Source organism: Mustela nigripes, chromosome 5 (assembly GCF_022355385.1).
Source record: "Mustela nigripes isolate SB6536 chromosome 5, MUSNIG.SB6536, whole genome shotgun sequence".
Classification (NCBI taxonomy): domain Eukaryota; kingdom Metazoa; phylum Chordata; class Mammalia; order Carnivora; family Mustelidae; genus Mustela; species Mustela nigripes.
This window is the reverse complement of record NC_081561.1, coordinates 10,873,517-10,891,736: the sequence shown is the minus strand read 5'-3', so window position 1 is coordinate 10,891,736 and position 18,220 is coordinate 10,873,517. Positions and strand designations below refer to the sequence as shown.

At 38.2% G+C, this 18,220-nt stretch overlaps 1 protein-coding gene across 1 annotated transcript in view; it reads right to left on the bottom strand.

Annotated features, from left to right (window-relative positions):
• Positions 1-18,220, bottom strand: part of SYCP2L (synaptonemal complex protein 2 like) — a 130,811-nt gene that overhangs the window by 66,844 nt on the left and 45,747 nt on the right. The window contains exon 20 of the mRNA XM_059401499.1: positions 1,012-1,034. Within this exon, the coding sequence (XP_059257482.1) occupies positions 1,012-1,034 (23 nt within the window). The remainder of the gene's footprint in view (positions 1-1,011; positions 1,035-18,220) is intronic.

The window sequence follows — 18,220 nt, the reverse complement described above, 5'->3', positions numbered from 1 at the left end:
TAAAAAAAAAAGTATACCTTGGGAAAGCAGTAAAAATTATTACCTTCATTAAATCTCAACCCTTGAGTATGTGTCTTTTTATATTCTCTGGGATTAAATGGGATAGACACGGAGCACTTTTGTGACACACACAAGTACAGAGGTTGTCTCAAGGAAAAAGACTTCTGTGATCATTTGAGTCATGAGATGGACTAGCAATTTTTTTCTCTTTGAAACACTTTAGGTGAAAGACCTGACAGGTGATAGCAGAGATTTTCTCAAAAACAAATGAAGTGAGCCTAACATAACTGACAATCTTTTGCCAAGGATAAAATTCAAGCTTTTCAGTGAAAAACCTGTATTTGAAAAATTTAGAAATGTCAACACAATACTTCCCAATACTTAAGGCATTTCTGATGAAAATTATGGGGATATTAATGTGATTTTTTTATTTTAGATAATAAAATGCATCAACATTTTTTAATAGATTTTATATATTTATTTGACAGATCACAAGTAGGCAGAGAGAGGGGGAAGCAGGCTCCTTGCTGAGCAGAGAGCCCGATGCGGGGCTCCATCCCAGAACCCTGGGATCATGACCTGAGCAGAAGGCAGAGGCTTAACCAACTGAGCCACCCACATCAACATTTTTAAAAGCTGTGTAACTCAACTAAAATTTTATAATCAACTAATGAATGATGTCCCCAAATCATTCATTTGTAAAAGATGGACTCAAATTACAAGACAGACCAATGGATTTTAATGAAACTAATTAAGTTCATGAAGACAAAATGCAGGGGAAGATGGTGGAATAGGATGACCGTAAGTTCACTTCATTCCATAGAAACACCTAGATAACAGCCACATCAGGGCAACAAACCCAGAAAGGGACCCAAAGAATGGCAGAACAGACTGTTCATTGTTAATGATAGGAGACCATATCAACGATGAGAGGAACATAGTGGGAATATCAGGAAGCAAACTCCCATCAAAGATACAAGGATGGAGAAGGAAGAGAAGAGTACCCCACACCAGGTATCCCAGGCATGGGGGACCTACACAGGAAAGGGGAATCCCCATAACACTTGGCCGTGAAAACCAGTTGGGGTTACCTCTGCGAGTTTTTCCTATTAGTGGCATTGAATTCTGGGTACTCTAAAAAATCAGTGGGCATGGCTCTGGAAAGGCTGGGGCGGGGTATGATAGGAAATAGAGTCCCCACCATTAAAGATCTGCTATAACAAACAACCCTCCAAGATACAGTATAGAAGCACCAGTTTGCACCTGGGCTACTCGGGAAGATTTATTTACTAATATCAGAACAGGTGCTGGAGGAGTGAGCCTAACATAACCTTTAGGGAACTTCTGTAAGAACAAAAGAGCTGGTTGGTACTATTCCTCTCCCTCCTCCCCAGCCTAGATACCTGGACACCTGTAGGCATCTAACTTGCTAACATCATGGACCCCACACCCACATTCTCCTGTGGATCTATCCACCCAAGCCAGCCCACATTCCCTTCAGCATGAGTCCCTCAAAAACAATGTGTGATGCATCTCATAGTGCAAGCAACCCCAACAGTGACCAATGCCACTCCAAAGTGACTCCTGCTCTGGGGAAAATAGGAAGATAACAATACACACCAGTTTTACTGCAGTCCTAGCAGTGGGCTGGGTGCAGACACTTGGTCTGACTGCAGACCCTGCCCACCAGCAAAAGCCTCTTTGGGACAACACAGAGAGGGCAGGGTGCTCTCCAGTTCAGTGCAACTGCAGGCCCAGCAGATGGTTGGAAGGAGGTATCTAGTGTGAGCCAACTGTAAGCCCAACACTGGTCCCTTAGCAGCAGAGGAACCAAACACTGCACAAAATAGACAATGTGAGCCATTGTAGCTGATTGAAGGTAAGCATGGCTCAGCAACTGTAGAAGGGCACACACAACACATCCCTGAAGGGTCTGGTTCTAGTAAACAGGAGATAACTGCACTAGAAGAGCTTCTCTTCAAAGGCAACTACTTTCAAGAGCAGGAGACATAGCTGACTCTCCTATCACACAGAAACAGAAAGGTAGTTGAAATGAGTAGGTCACAAAAGAACAGGACAAAAATCACAGCAAAAGTACTAAATGAAACAGATAAGCAATAGGCTTCCAAGTAGTGGTCATAAAGACATTGGACTTGAGAAAAGATCGGAGGATCGCAATGAAACCTCCAACAAAGAAAAATATAAAAGGAACCAATCAGAGATTAACTTGACTGAAATTAAAATGCACTAGATGGAATAGTAGACAGAAGAAGAACATATCAGTGAGCTGGAAGACAGTAATGGAAAGCAACCAAGCTGAACGACAAAAAGAAAAATAAAAAATGAAAAAATTTGTTAAGGGAACTCAAACATCATTAAGCTAAATAACAGTTGCATTATAGGGATCTCAAAAGGAGAAGAGAGAAAGGGGCAGAACATTTCTTTGAACAAATCATAGCTGAAAATGTGCCTGATTTGGGGAAGGAAACAGAGCTCTAGATCCCTAAGAGTCCCAGAGAAACACCAACGAAAATCAACCCAAGGAGGCCCATACCAAGCCATACTAATTAAAATGACAAAAAGTAGCAATAGAATTTTAGAAGCAGCAAGAGAAAAAGAAAACAGTTACATAAAAAGGAATCACCATAAAGCTATCAGCTGATTTTTCAGCAGCTGATTTTGCAGGCCAGAGAAAGGTGGCACATGTTCAAAGTGCTGCAAAGAGAAAAACTGCAGCCAAGAATCCTCTATTCAGCTAGACTATCATTCAGAATAGAGAGGTAAATAGTTTCCCACACCAGAGTTAAGGATCTCATCACCACTAACCAAGCCTTACCAGAAACAGTGAAGGGAATTTTTCTGAGTGGGAAGAAAAGGCCATAATCAGAAGTAAATTAGGAAAGGGAAATTTTTCACAAGCAAATGAAAAATAATAAAAGCAGGTTACTCACTTATAAAACCAGTACAGAGGTTAAGCACAAAAGCAGTAATATTAATTACACTTGTAAAAATTGGTCAAGGGGCACCTGGGTGCCACCTGGGTGGCTTAGCTGGTTAAACATCTACCTTTGGCTCAGGTCATGATCTCCCAGGGTCCTGGCATCAAGCTCTGTGGGGAGTGTGCTTGTTCTCTGTCAAATAAATAAAACCTTTTTTTTTCATGTTTTCTTTATTTTAGAGAAAGAGAGAGAGGAGGGGCAGACAGAAAGAGAAAACCTCAAGCAGAATCCCCAGTGAGCACAGAGCCCTATGCGGGGCTCAATCCCAGGATCCTGAGATCAAAACTGGAGCCAAAAACAAGAGTCAAAGCTTAACTAACTGAGACACCCAGGAATCCCTAAATAAAATCTTAAAAGAATTAAAAAAAAAATCAAAGAATTCACGAAACAAAATCCTATTAAGTATGACATCATATACATAAAACAGGGAGGGCATAGGGGCACCTGGGTGGCTCAGTTGGTTCAACGTCCAACTCTTGGCTTTCATTCAGGTCGTGATTTCATGGGTTGTGAGATCAAGCCCCATGATTGGCTTTATGCTCAGTGGGGAGTCTACTTGAAGATTCTCACCCTCTGCCCCTCCTCCCCCTTTTCAAATAAATTATTTTAAAAATGGGGAGGGAATAAAAATGTAGTACTTTTAGAATGGGTTAGCACTGGGTTAGCAATGGATTCACAAACAATGAATCATGGAACAGGACATCAAAAAACAATGATGTACTATATAATGACTAACATAACACAATTAAACTTGTGTGGCTATTAACTTAATACAGACTGTTAGCATAGGATGTTCTATATAAACCTAATGGTAACTACAAATCAAAAACCTGTCATAGAAATACTAAACATAGGGGCATCAGGGTGGCTCAGTTGTTAAGCATCTGCCTTCAGCTCAGGTCTGGATCCCAGGGTCCTAGGATTGAGCCCTGCATCGGACTCCCCACTCAGCGGGAAGCCTGCTTCTCCCTCCCCCACTCCCTCTGCTTGTATTTCTTCTCTCTCACTGTCCAATAAAATAAAATAAAATCTTTAAAAAAAATACTAAAAATAGAGAGAAAGGAATCTAAGCATATCATTCAAAGCCATCAAACCACAAGGGAAGAGAAGGAAGAACTATAAAAATCCATAAGTAACAAAATGGCAATAAGTGCATAATTATCAATAATTACTTCAAATATAAATGGACTAAATGCTCCAATAAAAAGACATAAGGTAACTGAATGGTTAAAACAGGATCATCCATATGTTGCATATAAAAGACTCACTCCAGACCTACAGACACTTGCAAATGAAAGTGAAGGGATGGAAAAACATTATGCGTATGGAAGTGAAAACAAAGCTGAGGTAGCAATACTCATTTCAGGTAAAAACAGACTGTAAAACAGGCTATCACAGGAAACAAGAAAGGACATTACTTGATAAAGGGAGCAGTCCAACAGGAAGATCTAACAATTGTAAATATTTATCCACCCAACACAGGAACACATCCAAACACATAAAGCAGCGACATCAGATATAAAGAAGATAGCTATCAAACTTCAGTAACAGTAGGGGACTTTAACACACCACTAACATTAAAGGATAGATTATCTAGACAGAAAGAAAACAAGGAAATAGCTTTCAATGACACATGGGAGCAGATCAATCTAACAGATATATTCAGATATATTCAGATATATTCAGGATATATTCTATCCTAGAACAGTGGACTACACCTTTTCAAGTGCCCATAGAAGATTCTCCATAATAGATCACATGTTAGGCCACAAGTCACAACAAATTCAAAAAGGTTGAAATCATAGTATGTATCTTTTTCCCCTGCAATGATAGGAAATTAGAAATCAATATGAAGAAAAAATTTGGAAAGAATGCTACTACATAGAGGTTCAATAATAAGCCAGTAAATAACAAATGCATCAACTGAGAAACCAAAGGAAATCAAGAAATACATGGAGACAAATGAAAACACAACAGTTCTAAATCTTTGGGACACAGGAAAAGCAGCCCAAGAGTGAAGATTATAGCAATACAAGCCTACCTCAAAAAGCAAGAAAAAAACCTTAAACAATCTAATCTCACACCTAAAGGAGCTAGTAAAACAACAACAAAGCCCAAACCAATAGAAGGAAAGAAATAAGATTAAATGAAATAAAGACAGAAAAAACTTCCAAGAGTACAAGTTAACGGAACCAGGAGCTGATTCTTCGAAAAGAACAACAAAATTGATCAACCTTTAGCCCAGTCTCAAAAATAAAACAAAACTCAAAAAATCAGAAATGAAGAAATACCACCACAGAAATACAAAGGTTTGGGGCACTTGGGTGGCTCAGTTGGTTAAGCATCTGCCTTTGGCTCTGATCATGATCTCTGGGATCGAGCCCTTTGGTGGGTTCCCTGCTCAGCGGGGAGTTTTTGCTTCTCCCTCTTCCCTTCTCTCCACTCACGCTCCTTCTCCCACTCATGCTTTTAATTTAAAAATCTTTAAATTAAAATAATAAACAAGATCACTCAGCAAGTGAGTCACATAGCCAGAATTTGAACATAAATCTTCAAATAAAAGTCTGTTTAAAAAAAATACAAAGAATTAGAATATTATGTAAAATCATACACCAACAAATTACACAATGGAAAATTTCCTAAAAACATGGAACCTAAAACTGAATCAGGAAGAAACTGAAAATTTGAACAGACTAATTACTAGAGATGAAATTAAATCAGTAATAAAAAAAGCACTCCCAATAAACAAAAATCTGGGACCAGATGGCTTCACAGATGAATTCTACCAACATTTAAAGTTCAGATAATACTGATTTTTCCTCAAACTATTCCCCAAAATAAAAGAAGAATGAAAGGTTCTAAATTCATTTGACAAGGCAAGAATTACCCTGGTACTAAAACCAGACAGACAATACAAAAAAGGAGTAATGCCCTATGCTTTACAAGATTATTTTGAAATGAGCTGCCATACACACAATGACCTGAAACTTTTTACAGAAGTCAGGTGACACTGCAGAACCTAAACTGAGTATTATCTTGTCTAAGAAGGATGAAAACACTGTACTTATCGTCACATCAATGATGAACTAGCAGCAGCCATAGCTCCTGGCTGACCACGTAACCTAAAACTTCTAAACTTCCCACAGAAAGTTCTTTGCATTGAAGCCAGAGATAGTAAAATGTCTACACCTAAGGGCACTGATTGTCATCTCATAACTGCTTTGCCTGGATTTTTCCGAAGAAATGGTCCTCTGATTTTAAAATCCCATGTTCTCTCAGCACTTTCCTTGAGCCATGGGGAGCCTTCCTTCCACCCAGTGTAACAATCAGTAGGATAAGTATTTTTGTTTTCAGTTAGATAAATCTTTGGGTTAAAAAGAAAAAAAGTCAGCTTGTATTCTGATAGGTCAACTTTGAATTTTATGTTCTCAATATCTCCCAGTAAACATTCAGAAGGTACAGCCTATCTCACCTGCTTCACTGTTCAACAGTGGCATCATCTGAAAACTGGAAGTCACTAAACACCTATCAGCAAAAATGTGGTTGACCCTAGTCAGAGGAAATCTTCAGAAGAGGGTACACAGTAATGAGCACAGACTCTGTGTTAATAACAATAGTAACAATAATAATAGCTATATTTATTGATTGTTCCATAAATACCAGACATTGTTCTTAGCCCTTCACAGGTCTTAATTCTTTTAATTGTTCACAACACCATGACGTAGGTATTATCGATGTTTTGCAGATGAGGCAGTTGAAGCAAGGAGAGAAAAAGTACCTTGCTCAAAAGTTACCCAGCTAGAAGTGGTAGAGCTAGGTGAAATTTGAATGTGCTTAACTTGTCTGGCTTCTAAAAACATGATCTTACCATGTTTATTTCCCTTAAATATAAGCTAGCATTCACTGAATACTTACTAAAATCCAGACACTATGCTAAGTATATGACATCTCTCATTTAATCATTTCACTTTATGGGTAAGAGAACTGAATTCACAAGTGTTAAGTAACCTGTCCAACTTAGTAAGTGGTCAAGTCAGGATTTAAACACAAATCCAACTCCAAAGCATAAATTTTAGTACCATATTGCATTCTATATGTAACTACTAAAATGTAATTAGTCACTCTTCAAAAGTTAAAAAAAAATAGAGGAAAAAGGAAAATGATTCATTAAGGTTAGTAAGTGCAACAACTCGTATATCACTTTGAAGAAAACCAAAAGAAGAAGGCATCTAAATAGACAGGAAAGTCAAGTGGCAAAGCAATTAAATTTGAATGAAATAAGAACCTATCAGTATTTGGAATTCTAAAAGGCTAAGCCATCATACTCATTGAATAAGAGCCTGAAAGAAAGCTGATAGGAAAAATGGCAGAATGAGACTAAAGTAAGTGGAAGAAAAAGCAGAGATGTTACTGTAAATATCTTATACAGTACAATTTTAATTGGCATAAATAGAATGGCAGAAACAAAGCCAAAATAGTAATAACCAGCTGCTTTAACCAGACCATGCTTAGAAAACAAGGTTCAGTAGTAAGGACTACACTTTAAAAGGAATAATTATCAAATTAAGTGAAATAGTGATAATGCCGAAGACATCCGGATACTGCGTCATTTGAGTTTCTATCTCTAATCTAGATCTTTCCCTTAAGCCTTCAACCATGGTTAACATAGCCTAGAACCTCCATTTAACACTAACACATCTTCTTCTTGAAACCTAAACTTTCCTGTGTTTCCCAATTATTCAGTTAGCCAAGCTAAGAACCTTAGCTGTTTACATGGTCTCCACCTCCTCCCTTACTCCACAATATCTACCCTAGCTGCCAGTGAATCCATCCTTCCTCCAGAAGCTCCTGAATAGAATTACCATTATCTCTTGCCGGGATCACTTCTATGGTCATTATTCAGCTTTCTTGCCTTTTGCTCTATCTCCAAACCTTTCCAATTTACTGCCTATATTAGTAATTTTAAGCTACAGTTTTTCAAAACTAAGTCATGACCCATTGGTAAAATTAGTTTAGTGAGCAACTTTTAATGTAATAGATTAGATCTTACATTAGTTTTTAAAGAAATTAGTATACATAATAATATATTACTGTAAAACTTGTTTCAAATACACATTTATGGGTATGTCTGAGAATGTGTACTGATTTAAATGCATTTAAATCATGATTTAAATGCATTTCTGAGGGTCTCAGTCCAACAATTTGAGAAGCATTAGCTCTCACAGATGAGTAATCTCAATAAATTACAAGACGACTACCCCATGCTTAATGTTCTCCAAAATTTCATTACTTTTCAGATAAATTACAAATTCCTTAGTGCTCTGCACAGGGGTTTCAGGACCTGACCTCTGCTTACCTCCCAGGGTTCATTCAATTCTTAACACTTCCTGGTCTGAATTCTGTGGCTCAGAGAACAGCCTTCCTCCCAGTTCCCTGACAGGGCTCTGCACACCCACACTTTGACTGCATACCTTTCTCCCTTCCTGGAGTCCTCATCTCTCCCCCTTTACTGGAGAAGAGTAACATCATCCATTGAAGAATCATCTCAACCATCCTCTCCACATGTTCGTTGACTCTCTAAAATTTGTTGTTGCTCTGAGCACATCGACATAATATTCACTTTCCTACAAGTGTGACTGTGTCTGCTTAACTATAGATCTGCAAGGTCCTTAAGAAAACTATTGTGTCTTGAGTATCCATATTCCTAGCACAAATCCCATAAACAGGTGACCCTAAACATTTCCAGAAAAAAATAATTCTGCACATCAATGGGACTAATAAATCCTAGTATTACAGGTCAGTGGACTAACCACCTATAAAAAGAATTTTCTAGTAGGAGAATTATAAGTAATCACTAGAAATGTGTAATGTTAAAGGAAACATCTTATACCCCATTAGGAGTGAGCTTCTGCTACCTCTCGTCCCTTGCTCATACTACTCTTTCCCTTTACTCACAATTCACTTTTCCATATGTAGTATGGAAATTTGATTTGGATTTGTCTGCCTGAAAAAACTACAAAACCAGATAGAACATACAATGTTTTTTCAGATGTCGTATATCAAGCAATGCAAAATAGTGACCACTAAGGAAGAGTAAACAAGTGAAGGGAGCACTACAGTTGCTTCACAACACTGCTTGGAGAGAATCCCTGGGCTGCCATGCAGGGAGAAGAAACAGGCAAAACTCAACAATGTTCCTAAGTAGGGGAGAGACATATGTGGTAAGAGTCTGCAGGAAAGAGAACGAGAGAGGACAGAGCTATAGAGCATGTGTGTTCAAGATCTGCAAAGGAGTCTTAAGTCTTGAATGGAGTATTGGGATCGTTAGGTTCATGTGTCAGCTTGACTGGAGTTAAGAGGTGCCTAGATTAAATATTTCTAGGTATGTCCATGAGGACGATTCTGGAGGAGACTGGCGTTTGAATCAGTGGTTTCAGACTGTTCTCCCTGACATGGGTGGGCATTATCCAATTCACTGAGGACCTGAATAGAAAGGTGGAAGAGAAAACATTGTCCCTTTTACTTCCTCCCTTATGCTTAAGTGGAGATATTGGTCTTCTCATGACTTCGGCCTGGAATCGACACCATTTACATGGTTCTCAGGCCTCCTTTGGACTTGTAACCGCAATCACATCATTGAATTCCCTGGGTCTCCAGCTTGTAGGTGGCAGATGTGGGACTTCAACTTTCACAGTCATGTGAGTCAATTCCTCATAATAATTCTACTTCTTATATATTTATCATATATTTTCCATTTTCCTGGAGAACCCTGACTAATACAAACACCAATCATGCATATTATGCTGCCTGAAGCTGGCAAAAGAACCATTCCAAGGAGAGAGAGATATAATCCCCAGAACTCAAAGGACTGGGAATAGTTTGTGTTTTTATTAATCATGGAGAAAACTTCTAATTCATGGAGCATTCATAGGTATAGTATTCACAAGAATATTGAATTAAGGATGGGGAATAATTATCCCTAAATTAAAGGCTACTTTACTCTCACCTAACAAGGCTTAAAAGCAAACCTCAAAAGGATCACTTGGCCTTAAAATAACTAAGCCACATCCCAGAATAAAGTACAAGGAATTTACTAGAATACACAAGTATCCAATTACCAAGCAGGTATTGGTTGAATTCTATCATGAATTCTAGCATCAAAAATTGCTAGGCATGCAAAAAAGCAGGAAAACAACGCATTATGCGAAGAAAAATCAATTGATTGAAATCAGCTTTAAAAATGTCACAAGAGATATACCAGCAGACAAGTGTATTAAAAGCAGTTCTAATGACTACATTAGAAGTAAAGTGAAGAGAAGAAGGTTGAGGATAGCTTGAAGATATTAAGTAGAGGTATTAAAGATAAAACCCTCAAAAAGAACTGCTAGGGGTGAAAAACAATGTCTGAGATGACAAGTACACGAAATAGGATTAAGAACAGTTGAATACTATAGAAAAGATTAGTAAACTTGAAGATATGGCAATAAAAACTAAAACAAGAAAAAAAATCAATTCATCAGTAAGCTGTGTGATAAAGCCCTAGATACATATATATGCACATATAAATACATATAAATATTTATATGTATACATGTATTTAATGTATGTATTAATATGTGTATATAAGTATATTTATATATAATGTAATTTATTTTATATGTATATATTTATATTTATTTATTTATATGTAAATATATATTTACATATAAATATATTTATATGTAAATATATGTATATAAATATATAAATATAAAATTGGAAAACTTGAAGGACACCAAAAAAGAAAGGCTAAACCTTTAAAGAAATACTGACTGAAAAAATTTTTTAACTTAAAAATTTTATTAGAGTACATGCACACACAAGCCAGGGGAATGGCAGAGGGAGAGGGAAAAGTAGGCTCCCTGTTGAACAGGGAGCCCAATGTGGGGGCCTGATCCCAAGACCCTAGGATCATGACCTCCGCCAAAGGCAGACATTAAAACAACTGAGACACATGGGAATTCTGAAATTTTCTACATTTAATGAAAATCTATAAACTAATATCCAAGAAGCTTAACCCCTAAGCTCAAGATACATGAGAGGAAAAAACCCTACAGCAAATTCATGTCCCAATCAAATTGCTTAAAATCATTAATAAAGACAAAGTCTGAAAACCACTCAGGGGAAAAAAAGGCACCTTGCATATAAGAGAACAAATATAAGAATTATAACAGACTTCTCACCAAAAAAGATCAGGTGAGAAGAAAATAAAGCAAGACCTTTAAGTTACTGAAATGAAAAACTGTTAGCCTAGAAATTTCATACCCAGTATCAAACATGTAATAGTTCTAAGAATCACCAAGAGATCTGCCCAAGAATATTAAAGTCTTTCCAGGAAAGGATAATTATACTAGATGAAAATTTTTATCTGTACAAAGGAATGAAGGGCTGTAGAAATGGTAAATATGTGCTAAAGTATAAGTTCTAATTTTAAAGTGTTTTAAAATTATAACTTTTATTTTATTTATTTATTTATTTATTTAATTTTAAAGATTTTATTTATTTATTTGACAGAGAGAAATCACAAGTAGGCAGAGAGGCAGGCAGAGAGAGAGAGGGAAGCAGGCTCCCTGCTGAGCAGAGTGCCCGATGCGGGACTTGATCCCAGGACCCTGAGATCATGACCTGAGCCGAAGGCAGCGGCTTAACCCACTGAGCCACCCAGGCGCCCAAAATTATAACTATTTTAAATAGCACTTACTAGAGGTTTATAATATGTGTAAAAGTAAATTGTATGATAAAAGTAGCAAAAAAACCTTGAGTTGTGCTTAAGGGCTTATGTGTAAACTGATGTTATCTGAAGGTTAAGGGTGGTAGGTTTTATATATCATAAACCACCAAAAAAAAAAAAGTGATACCAAATAAACAGACAAAGGAGATAAAAATGGAGCCATAAAATATTTTCCATTTATCCAAAACACATCAGAAAGAGGAAAAGTGAAACAAAAATATTGGCATGACAAATAGAAAACAAATAGCAAGATAGTATGAGAGATATAAATGCAACCAGATCATATAAAATATAAATGGTCTAAATATCCCAATAAAGAACAGAGACGATCATATTGAGATAAATAACAAAGCAAAACCAAATGCTGCCTATAATAAACACCTTAAATATATAAACCCAAAAAGGTTGAAGGTAAAATTAGCAGGAAAAGATATGCTATACTTAAACTAAGAAAAAGAAAGCAGTAGTGGCCATATTAACATACAACAGTTTTCAGAACAAAGAATATTGCCTGAGGTAATTCTGACATATTTGGTCAATTAATACTTGACAAGAGAGCCAGGAACACTTGAAGGGCAAGTAGTCTCTTCAATCAGTGATGCAGGGAAATTGGATAACCACAGGCAAAAGACTTAAATGGGACTCCTCTTTTACAATACTCAGAATTCAAATGGATTAAAGACTTAAACATAAGACTTGAAACCATAAGTCTTCTGGGCTGGGGGGAGGGGTGGTGGTAGGCAGGGTAAAAGTTTCTTGACATTTGTCTTGGCAATAATTTTTTGTATTTAACACCAAAAGCAACAAAAGTAAAATTTAAAAACAGCAAAAAACAGCAAAAGAAACAATTAAAATAAAAATGCAACCTACCAAAAGGGTGGAAGTATTTGCAACTCATACTCTGGTAAGGGATTAATACCCGAAATACAAGAAGAACTCCTATAACTCAATAGCAAAAAACAAAGGAACCCAATTTAAATATATGCAGGGGACCTGAAGAGAAAATTTTCCTAAAGAAGATAATCACATGGCTAATATATACATGCAAAGGTGCTCGGCACCACTAATCAGGGAGATAAAAATCAAAACCACAATGAGATATTACTTCTTACCTGTTAGATCAAAAAGACAAGAGTACAAGTCTTAGTAAGGATGTGGAAACAAAGAAAACCCTGGGGCACTATTAATGGAAATATAATTGTAAAGCAACTATGGAAGGTTAAACAGCTAGTATGGTGGTTCCTCAAAGATGTTTACATAGAACTACCATATGATTCAGCAATTCCACTTCTGGGTATATATCCAAAGGGAGCCAAATCACTGTTGAAGAGATATCTGCATCCTCACGTTTATTATAGTGTTATTTACAATAGCTAAGATATGGAAACAACTCGTCTATTGATAGAAGAATGGATAAAGTAGATGTGGTACACTATTTGGTCCTAAAAACGCAAATCCCATATTGTGCAATGACATAGATGGACTTTGAAGACATTATGCTAAGTGAAACAAATCAGAGAAAAAAACGTTATTTGATTTTACTTATGGAATTAAAGCCCTACTTAAACTGCAACACTATGAAGTGCCCATTGATAGACGAATGGATAAGGAAAGTGTGGTACATATGTACGCTGGAGTATTACTCAACCACCAACAAAATCCCGCCATTTGCAACAATATGGATGGACCTAGAGGGTACAATGATAAATGAACTAAGTCAGAGAAACACAAATACCCTATGATTTCACTCATATGTTGAATTTAAGAAAGAAGGAAACAAACAAACAAAAAACCAGACACCGAAATATAAAGAACTGGTGGTTGGCCAAAGGGAGGTCGGTGGAGAGATGTGTGAAACAGATGAAGAGGGTTAAGAGAACGATTATCTTGATGAACTCTAAGAAGTGTATAGAATTGTTGAATCATTATATTTTATTCCTGAACCTAATAGGACACTGTATATTATACTTGAATTAAAAAAAAAAAACTTAAACTCATAGAAAAGAATATCAGTTTTGAGATTACTAATGGTGGGAGTTGGGAGGATAGGGGTCAACAGTGGATGAAGGTGATCCAAAGTTTCAAGCTTCCAGTTATAAGAAATACAGGGGATGTAATGTAGATATATTTGAAAATTGCTAAGAGTAGATCCTAAAAGTTCTTCCCACAAGGAAAAAAAAAATGTAATTTTATGAGAAGCTTTGTGTTAACTAAATTTACTATGGTAATCATTTTGTAATATATGCCTGTCAAGGCATTATGCTGTATACCTAAAATTTCTATAGATTTGTATCGCAATTACAACCAAAAAAAGTAAAACAGCTTTATTGCATATATGAAGTTTTAATGGTTTGGATAGAGGATCAAACCAGCCACAACATTCCTTTAAGCCATAATGGCTTAGAGAGCTGAGAAAGCTCCAGGAGAAAAGTTGGAATCTACTAGAAGTCGGTTCATGAGATTTAAGGGGAAAAAAAAAGAAAAAAACCTCCATAATATAAAAGTATAAGGTAAAGCAGCAAGTGCTGATGTAGAAGCTGCAGCAAGTTATCTAGAAGATCTAGCTAAAATAGTTACTGACAGTGGCTACACTAAACAGATTTTCCATGTAGACACACAGCCTTCAATTGGCAGATCCCATCTAGGACTTTCATAGCTAGAGAAGAAAACTCAATGCCTGGCTTTGAAAGACAAGCAGAGTCTCTTGTTAGGGAGAATGGAGCTGCTGACTTTAACTTAAAGGCAACGCTCATTTACCACTCCAAAATCCCAGAGCCCTTCAGAATGATGCTAGATCTACTCAGCTCATGTTCTATAAATGGAACAACAAAGCCTGGATGACAGCACATCTGTTCACGATGTGGTTTATTGAACATTTTAAGCCACTGTTAAGATCTGCTACTAAGAAAACAAGATTCCTTTCAAAATATTACTGCCCACTGACTGTGTGCCTGGTCACCCAAGAGCTCTGGTGGATATGGGCAACAAGATGAACGCTGTTTCAGACCTGCTAACCACATCCCCTCTGAAGCCCATGGATCAAGGACTCATTTCTACTTAAGTCTCATTTAGGAATGTATTTCATAAAACTATGGCTGCCACAGATATTGATTCCTCAGACATATCTGGGGAAAGTCCATTGAAAACCTTCTAAAAAGGATCTACCATTCTAGATGCCAGTAAGAACATTTATGATTTATCGGAAGAGGTTAATAGATCAACATTAAAAGGAGTTTGGAAGAAGCTAATTCCACTCCTCATGGATGACTTTGAAGGGTTTAAGATTCTAGTGGAGAATTAACTATAGATGTGGTGGATAGAGCAAGAGAGTTAGAAGTGGAGCTTGAAGATGGGACTGAGCTGCTGGAATCTCGTGATAAAATTGAGCAGAGGAGTTGTTGCTTCTTATGGATGAAAAAAAGTGGTTTGAGATGGTATCTACTTATAGTGAAGATGCTATGAGGATTCTTGAGATGTCAACAAAGGTTTTAGAATATAATATAAACTTAGCTAATAACATAACAGGTTTTAAGAGGACTGACTCCAACTTTGAGAGAAGCTTTACCATGAGTAAACTAATAAAGAGCATCTCATGCTACAGAGAAACTGTTAATGAAACGAAGTGTCAATGTGGCGAACTTCATTGTTGCCTTATCTGAAGAAATCGCCCATCACCCCACCTTCACCAACCACCACTCTGACCAGGCAGCAGGAATCAACAGAGGCAAGAATTGCTACCAGCAAAAAGATTATGATTCACTGAAAGCTCAAACAGCATTTTTAAGCAATAATGTACTTTGAAAGTATATACAGTATGTGTCTAGAAAGAATGCTATTGCATAATTAATAGACTACAGGATAATATAATCCTTTCTTCTGTATGCATTGGGAAGCCAAATCATTTCACTTGCTTTGTTGCAATATTTGTATTGTGCTAATCTGGAACTGAATTTCAGTATCTCCAAGGCATGCCTGTACACAGTCCAGAAATAGAACTACACATATACGATCAAATGATTTCTTCAAAGTTTCCAAGAAAACTCAATGGGGGACAAATAATTGTTTCAGTAAATGATCTGGAATATTTGGACAGCCATATGCAAGAAAAGGGGAGGGGGAGAACAACCCTTCACATGATACAAAAATTAACATAAAATGGTAGCTGAAATAAGATCTAAAACATAAAGCTCCTAGAAGAAAATGTAGGGGAGAAAGAAAACGGGAGATGGCAGAGAAGTAGGAGACCCTGTTTCAATTGGTGCCGTAAAGTGAGCTAAATATCTACCAGAACACTCTGAACACCCATGAAACCAGCCTGAGTAGGATTATACACTTCTGGATCTCTACGGTGGGGGAAGACACCAGTGGAGAGGTAAAGCAGAGTGGGAACACTCGGACTAATACTGGAGGATAAGCAAAAGGGGGAGGGAGCCACCAGAAGTGACCCATTGGAAAGTAATACCCCAATACAAAAGTGCCCTGTGGTTGGAGTCTGGTTAAAAGCACTCACAAAGAGCAAAAGATCTTAAGGGGCAACTGGTAGAATCGGGCGGTCACAGGCACGTGCTTAAGCCCACGGACCTAGGATGGCCCCTGCTGGCAAACACCTGTGCGAGAGAACATGCTGTGGAGCCTCCAGACTGTGGTCCCTGAGCTTGAGGCTTTCCACTGCTTGCACCACCGCTCGGCTGGGCACACTCCCCATTCTGCCCACACCTGAGAAAGCCTGGTGTGGGTGCCCGCTGCCAGTCTCTAGGACCGCACCCTTCCACGACCAGCCAAGGGTCTGAACACTCCCAGCCCATGCCTGAGCAAACCCAGCGTGATCTCTGGTCGGGATCTCTTAGCAGCAGCCTTCCTCAAATTGTGCAAACACAGGGTCTGAGTGCACCCCGCATGGGCCTGGACCCCAGACAGCAGGTGCAGCAAAAGCAGCCACTGCCGCTGAAAGCAGGCTCCTCAGACCAATATCGCTTGTGGTTTTAGTAGCATGGGTGCAGAGACAGGCAGGCACCTCAGGTGACCACTGGGATGGTATGACTGGGGGTGTGCATTGCTGGTGAGAGGTTGTGCTGTTCAGCTGAGTTTGTAGAGGGGGAGTCTGTGTGTTCTGGACCACCCCAAGGGGAGAAGACTCAGTCTTCTGAGACAGAGGTCTGGGTGCAGAGAGTTTGCTTTCCACTAAACCTCAGAAAAGCCCAAAAAGCTGCCAAAGAACAAAAACCTCCAGAGAACAAAAGCCTGAAAAACCAGTTTCCACAGAACCCAGTCCCTTGATAGGGGGCTGGACCACTCAATCCAAGCAAAACTGACGGGAGACCCAAAAGTTCATTTTCGCTTTTGTTTCCTTTGCCTTTGGAGACATTATCTTGAAAGAAGTTGCTGTGGCTGATATTGAAGAGGTTACTGCCCATGTTCTCCTCTAGGATTCTGATGGATTCCTGTCTCACGTTGAGGTCTTCTATCTATTTCGAGTTTATCTTTGTGTATGGTGTAAGAGAATGACCAAGTTTCATTCTTCTACATATAGGTGTTCAATTTCATCAAGATCAAAAGTTTCTGCACAGCAAAGGAAACAGTCAACAAAACAAAGAGGCAACCCACGGAATGGGAGAAGATATTTGTAAATGACAGTACAGACAAAAGGCTGATATCCAGGATCTATAAAGAACTTCTCAAACTCAACACACACAAAACAGATAATCATGTCAAAAAATGGGCAGGAGGCATGAACAGACACTTCTTCAATGAAGACATGCAAATGGCTAACAGACACATGTAAAACTGTTCATCACTTGCCATCAGGGAGATTCAAATTAAAACCACATTGAGATACCACCTTATACCAGTAAGAATGGCCAAAATTAGCAAGACAGGAAACAACGTGAGTTGGAGAGGATGTGGAAAAGGGGAACCCTCTTCCACTGTTGGTGGGAATGCAAGTTGGTGCAGCCTCTTTGGAGAACAGTGTGGAGATTCCTCAAGATATTAAAAATAGAACTTCCCTATGATCCTGCCATTGCACTACTGGGTATTTACCCCAAAGATACAGATGTAGTGAAAAGAAGGGCCATCTGTACCCCAATGTTCATAGCAGCAATGGCCACAGTCGCCAAACTGTGGAAAGAACCAAGATGCCCTTCAACAGACAAATGGATAAGGAAGATGTGGTCCATATACACTATGGAGTATTATGGCTCCATCAAAAAGGGTGAATACCTAACTTTTGTATCAATATGGACGGGACTGGAAGAGATTATGCTGAGTGAAATAAGTCAAGCAGAGACAGTCAATTATCATATGGTTTCACTTACTTGTGGAACATAAGGAATAACATGCAGGACATTAGGAGAAGGAAAGGATAAGTGAATTGGAGGACATCGGAGGGGGAGATGAACCATGAGAGACTGGACTCAAACAGAGGTTTTTGAAGGGGAGTGGGGAGGGGGTT